This window comes from Chelonoidis abingdonii, chromosome 11, assembly GCF_003597395.2.
Source record: "Chelonoidis abingdonii isolate Lonesome George chromosome 11, CheloAbing_2.0, whole genome shotgun sequence".
NCBI classification, from domain to species: domain Eukaryota; kingdom Metazoa; phylum Chordata; order Testudines; family Testudinidae; genus Chelonoidis; species Chelonoidis abingdonii.
In genome coordinates, this window is record NC_133779.1 from 19,413,382 (window position 1) to 19,419,901 (window position 6,520).

The window sequence follows — 6,520 nt, forward strand, 5'->3', positions numbered from 1 at the left end:
CTGGACACAAGCATTACACCCAGCGGTACACACCACCACTACCTCACGTGCTACACAACCACCATGCCCCATCAGTGCTGCGCTCTCCCAGCATGCCATGGGGCACGGTCAGGAGCTGCTCTCCCAGCATGCAATAGGGCACAGCGAAGAGGCGCTCTCCCAGCATGCCATGGGGCACGGCCAGGAGCTGTTCTCCCAGCATGCAATGGGGCACGGCCAGGAGCTGCTCTCCCAGCATGCCATGGGGCACAGCGAAGAGGCACTCTCCCAGCATGCCATGGGGCACGGCCAGGAGCCACTCTCCCAGCATGCAGAGGGAGCGCGCCGGGTGCTGTTCGCCGATGCCCTGGGCTTGCCCTTGACCCGCCTGCGGCGCTACCAGCCCTGGCCGCTCCCCTCTCCCGAGTCGCCCCCCGAGATACTGCCCCCCACCGGCCAGCTGCCCCCCATGCCCTACCTCCTGCCTGCCTTCGTGCTGCCCCCAGCAGGACAGGGCGAGCCGGAGCGGCTGGCGAGGCTGCGCCGGGCCATGGTGGAGCTGGAGGAGGTGCTGGCGCCGGGGCCAGGCGAGCCGTGGCTGTTACGGGGCACCGTGCGGGTGCTGAACGTGGCCTACCGCAAAGCCGTCCACGTGCGGGCCACCCAGGACTGCTGGCGCACCTACTGCGACCACCCCGCCCGCTACATGCCGGGGGGCTCGCCCGACGGGGGGCTGAGCGACCGCTTCGCCTTCTGCCTGCCTTTCGGCCCGGGCCAGCGGGAGGAGGAGGAGGAGGAGGCCGACGCCCGCCTGGATTTCGTGATCCGGTACCAGACCGACGAGGGCGTCTACTGGGCCAATAACCAGGGCAGGAACTACAGCGTGGTGATGAAGGGCCTGGCACCCCCCCGGGCGCCCCCCAGGACCGCCCGCCAGGACGGCGCCGCCCGGCAACTGAAGAGTTGCATGAGGCTGGAGAGGATGAGGTAAAATCCCACCTTCCTCCTGGGACCCCAAAACCGCCCAGCAGAACCCCTGTGAGAACTGCCAACCCCCCCCAGGAACTGCAACCCCCTCGGGAACCGCCAACCCCTACGAGAACCGCCACCACCACTCCGGAACCACCCCCCCTGGGAACTGCCAAATCCCCCTGATCCCCGTGACTCTGAGCTCCCCAATTCCCCTGGTCTGTGACTCTCAGCCCCCCAATTTCCCCGATCCCCGTGACTGAGCCCCCCAAATCCCACCAATCCGCATGACTCTGAGCCCCCCCATTCCCTCGCTCCCCGTGACTCTGAGCCCCCACTCCAGTCCCTCCAGTTTATCAAGGGGCACAGAGCCTATGGTGGAGCAGCCCAGACACTGCTCTGAATTACATGGTGTGACGAACTGGGAATGTTCTTAATGTTTTCTCTGAATACTGGGGGTGGGGGGGGCTCAGTTCCTGGTCGACTCTCTGTCACCTAGCAACTAATGGCCAGGCGCTTCCCCCCCTGCAAGGGGATGCTAAAGGTGTGGGAGACAAAGGGATCAGGAGACCTCCCGGCCCGGGAAAGGGGTTGAGTAGAGGAGGAGGGGCTGGAGGGGGTTTCAGTCTGGAGCTGGCTGGGGGCGAGGAGTAAGGGCAGACGTGGGGGTCTGGCTCACTGCCCCCCAGAATGGACCCGGCCGAGGGGTCCGGTTCGCGGTACCTACAAGCTCTGTTAGACCCTGTTCCTGTCATCAAATAAACCTCTGTGTCACTGGCTGGCTGAGATCATGTCTGACTGCGCAGTGGGGGAGCAGGACCCTGTGGCCCCCCCAGGACCCCGCTGGGGCGACTCGCTGTGGGAAGCGCACGGAGGGGCAGAGGATGCTGAATGCTCCAAGGAGAGACCCAGGAGGTGAAGCCGTGGGAGCTCCTTGACCTGCAGACAGTCAGCTCCGAGGGAGAGGGGGCTCCCCAAGTCCTGCCTGGCTTTGTGGGGAGCAGTTCCAGAGCATTGCGCGGGGACCCCTGGACACATGGGTTGGTGTTTGTGGGGAGGGACCCTGACTTTGCCCCTTCCTCCTTTGGGGCACAGAGTGTCGGGGGAAGATTTCGGAGGTCTCGGGGTGTCGCTGTGGACAGAGAATCAACAAGTGGAAGGGGAAAGGCTTAATTTGGGCAGGATGGGGTAGCATTGTTGCTCTGTGCAAGCGTCACCACTTGTGCCAAGTGACTGTGAAAGGTGCCCAGGTCAGCATTGCACTGGTACAAAGACACCCTGCTGCACTGTGTCTTCGTACCAGTGCAAGGCAAGCGTGCAGTGCTCCCAAACCAGAATTCACGACACAGTCTCAATGAAGGGCTTTCACGCCTGCTTTTCACTAGTGTACATGCTGACACGAGCGGCCCCCTACAGGCTGTCAGTGCAGATCTGCCGGTCATTCTTGGAGGGCAGAGACCAGCCGGGAGCTTAAACCCCAACGCCAAGAGAGGAGAAAGGCAGTTCAGGTGACCCCCCACCCCTCGCGGTCTGAAATTTCACGATCGCGTTTCCAGCTGCCGGCAGGCGAGTTCCGCGTAGTGAAAAACAAGTTGTAGGGGAAATGGGGCAGCGCCGTCGTTTATTATTGCTGAAGAAACAGACCGAGGGCTGCAGAGAGGAGGTGAAATCACGTCGTCGGGGTGTTTTCTCTGAAACTCGGGTAGAAAAAGTGGTTTCCAAAAGCGGCAGGAAACAGAGCTAATAACGCGCCGAGCAGGGAGTGAAAAGTCTTGCGGTCGGCTGATTTCGCCGGCGATCACATTTCAAGTGGGTAGATAGGTGGATAAAAGGGCCCAAGATGGGCGTTTGTGCACCAGAATCTCAGGCTGGGTCGGGGGGGGGGGCAGCCCAACAGGGCCCTGATCTCAGATAGGATGGGGGATAGGGCCCCGATCTCGGCCGGCGTCGGGGGGGGGAGGCGCCTGGCCCTATGGGGCCCCGATCTCGGCCGGGGTTTGGGTCCTGGGTATAAATACATCTCGTGTATTTTCTTGGCTTCGCTTCCATCTGCGGGTCCAGGTCCTGGCTCGTTACCCTAATGCACGTCCCGTATCGGGGGAGCCGGGTTAGTCTGGAGTCCGAGGGACGGATCTGGGACAGGCGCAGGGATTATCCTTCCCCTGACGAGGGGGGCGTTACCTCACCCTAACGAGGACTCATTAAGAGGCTGTGCAAAGGGAAGGGCGGGTGGGCGACTGCTGGTACCAGGGCTTGAGCTTTGCTCTAGGTTCGCAGGGGGGCGAAGACCCAAGTCCGAGGCCTTGCTTTGCCTCAGTTTCCCCATCTGTACGGGGGGCGGGAAATGAAGATGAGCCGCGAGAGGTACAAGGCAGGGGCCTGTACCCCCCCCATGTCTCCAGTGTGGGTGTGGGGCATCCGGGTGTCCAGTGATTAGAGCGGGTGCAAGGGAGGGCTCGGAGCCAGGACTCCTGGGTTCCTTCTGCTGCTGGGTTTGGGATGAGAGAAATGTTTCTTCTCCGCCAAGACGTGAGCATCAAAGGAAGTTTCTATTTCCACGGGCCCCTCCCACCGCGACTGACTCTGTCTACAGCCCTGCACCGCCAGACAGGCGTTCGCACCGCTAGACACACAGGCGGCACGTTCAGCTTTTCCCTTGCCTGTCCTCCTTGCTCCCGCCCTCTGAGGCTGGGTCTGGCGGGGTCAGCCCTTGGGGACCCCTCTGCAATCGAGGTGACTTCAGATTGACCCCGGAGCTGAGATCAGGAGCTGGCCCTGACCCTTCTGCAATCAGGGTGACTCCAGATTGACCCTGGGGCTGAGATCAGAATCCTGCTCTGCCCCCATTACAGCTGGGGGTGACTCCAGATTGACCCCAGGGCTGAGATCAGAATCCTGCTCTGACCCTCTTACAGCTGTGGGTGACTCTGGGTTGACTCCAGGGCTGAGATCAGGAGCCGGCCCTGACCCCTCTGCAATCAGGGGTGACTCTGGATTGATCCCAGAGAGCTGAGATCGAGATCCAGCCCTGACTCCTCTGCAATCTGGGGTGACTCCAGATTGACCCTGGGGGGCTGAGCTCAGGATCTGGCCCTGACCCCTCTGCAATCAGGGGTGACTCCGGATTGACCCCGGGGCTGAGATCAGGATCCGGCCCTGACCCCGCTGCAATCAGGAGTGACTCTGGATTAACCTTGGTGCTGAGCTCAGGATCCAGCCCTGACCCCTGTGCAATCACGGGTGACTCCGGATTGACCCTGGGGAGCTGAGATCAGGATCTGGCCCTGACCCTTCTGCAGTCAGGGGTGACTCAGGATTGACCTCGGGGAGCTGAGCTCAGGATCCAGCCCTGACCCCTCTGCAATCAGGGGTGACTCTGGATTAACCCTGGTGCTGAGCTCAGGATCCGGCCCTGACCCCTCTGCAATCAGGGGTGACTCCGGATTGACCTCGGGGAGCTGAGCTCAGGATCCGGCCCTGACCCCTCTGCAATCAGGGGTGACTCCGGATTAACCCTGGTGCTGAGCTCAGGATCCAGCCCTGACCCCTCTGCAATCAGGGGTGACTCCGGATTGACCCAAGGGAGCTGAGATCAGGATCTGGCCCTGACCCCTCTGCAATCAGGGGTGACTCTGGATTAACCTTGGTGCTGAGCTTAGGATCTGGGCCTGACCCCTCTGCAATCAGGAGTGACTCCAGATTGACCCTGGGGAGCTGAGATCAGGATCTGGCCCTGACCCCTCTGCAATCAGGGGTGACTCTGGATTGACCTCGGGGAGCTGAGCTCAGGATCTGGCCCTGAACCCTCTGCAATCAGGGGTGACTCTGGATTAACCCTGGTGCTGAGCTCAGGATCCGGCCCTGACTTCTCTGCAATCAGGGGTGACTCCGGATTGACCCCAGGGAGCTGAGCTCAGGATCCAGCCCTGACCCCTCTGCAATCAGGGGTGACTCCGGATTGACCTTGGGGAGCTGAGCTCAGGATCCGGCCCTGACCTCTCTGCAATCAGGGGTGACTCCGGATTGACCCCAGGGAGCTGAGCTCAGGATCCGGCCCTGACCCCTCTGCAATCAGGGTTGGACTCCGGATTGGCAGGACGCGGTGCTGAGCTCAGGGTGTGGGCCGTGGGCGAAAGCTGCCATGCAAAGCTGCGGCTTGGCACTTTCACGGTCCCGCCCCCATGCAGCCCCAGATCTCGGCCTCGGGCTCCCAGACGGTGACTTGCAGGAAAGGGGAAAACCCAGGAACGCGCCCAAAATAGCTGCAGGGTTTTACTGGTGTGGAGCCACCGACCCGGATCAGGGCCCCGTCGCGCCAGGCGCTGCACAGACAGACACCGTTCCAGTCCCAAAGAGTTTCCAGTCTAAACAAAGGGAAACAGAGGCACCCAGTGATTAAAGCTCAGCTGGGCACGGATTGGAACCGGGGAGCCCTGGCTAATACCCTGCCCACTAAGGCTGGGGGCCCGGACACCTGGGTTCTCTCCCTGGCTCTAGGAAGGGTGCGGGGTATAGTGGTTAGAGCAGGGAGGGGACTGGAAGCCCGAACTCCTGGGTTCTCATCAGACCATTTGCAAGGTGCCACCCCCTGGCCCTGTGCAGTGACTGGATCCCTCTTCCCCCCACAGGCTGTGCGAGGAGGAGCCAAGCCATGAAGACACACCTAACCCTGCCCGCAAGGAAGGTATATGCTGCGAGCTTCCCCCCAGCAGTGCCCCAGGCAGGGTCACCCCCAGCGCCATGAGCTTCCCCCCAGCAGTGCCCCCAGGCGGGGTCACCTCCAGCGCCGCGAGCTTCCCCCCAGCAATGCCCCCAGGCGGGGTCACCCCCAGAGCCGCGAGCTTCCCCGCAGCAATGCCCCCAGGCGGGGTCAACCCCAGAGCCGCGAGCTTCCCCCCAGCAGTGCCCCCAGGCAGGGTCACCCCCAGAGCTGTGAGCTTCCCCCAGCAGTGCCCCCAGGCGAGGTCATCCCCAGAGATGCAAGCTTCCCCCCAGCAGTGCCCCCAGGTGGGGTCACCCCGAGAGCCGTGAGCTTCCCTCAGCAGTGCCTCCAGGCGGGGTCACCCCCCAGAGCCGCGAGTTCCCCCCAGCAGTGCCCCCAGGCGGGGTTGCCCCCAGAGCTGCAAGCTTTCCCCCAGCAGTGCCCCCTGGCGGGCTCACCCCCAGAGCTGTGAGCTTCCCCAGGCGAGGTAACCCCCAGAGATGCGAGCTTCCCCCCAGCAGTGCCCCCAGGTGGGGTCACCCCGAGAGCCGTGAGCTTCCCCCAGCAGTGCCCCCAGGCGGGGTCGTCCCCAGTGCCATGAGCTCCCCCCCAGCAATGCCCCCAGGTGGGGTCACCCCCAGAGCCGCGAGCTTCCCCCCAGCAGTGCTGGGCTGGTTGTGGGGAGCACGAGTGCAGGTGACCCTGTCTCTCTCTCTCTCCAGAAGGGAGCCCTGAAAGGGAGACACGAAGAGACTCGCCCTCAGCTCCCACGGGACAGGTAAGAACTGCCGGAAACAGGGTGGTGTGGGGAGAGTGCCCCCTGCCCAGCCCCCTGCTGAGACCCCCCTCCCCACAGCACCCCCAGCACCC

General features: G+C 63.0%; 1 protein-coding gene across 1 annotated transcript in view; it reads left to right on the forward strand.

Moving 5' to 3' along the window:
• The first annotated feature begins 90 nt into the window (after positions 1-90).
• The window catches only part of PPP1R3F (protein phosphatase 1 regulatory subunit 3F), a 13,188-nt gene continuing 6,758 nt past the window's right edge, over positions 91-6,520 (forward strand). The window contains exons 1-3 of the mRNA XM_075071303.1: positions 91-966; positions 5,577-5,632; positions 6,373-6,428. Of these exons, the coding sequence (XP_074927404.1) occupies positions 98-966; positions 5,577-5,632; positions 6,373-6,428 (981 nt within the window). The 5' untranslated portion in view covers positions 91-97. The remainder of the gene's footprint in view (positions 967-5,576; positions 5,633-6,372; positions 6,429-6,520) is intronic.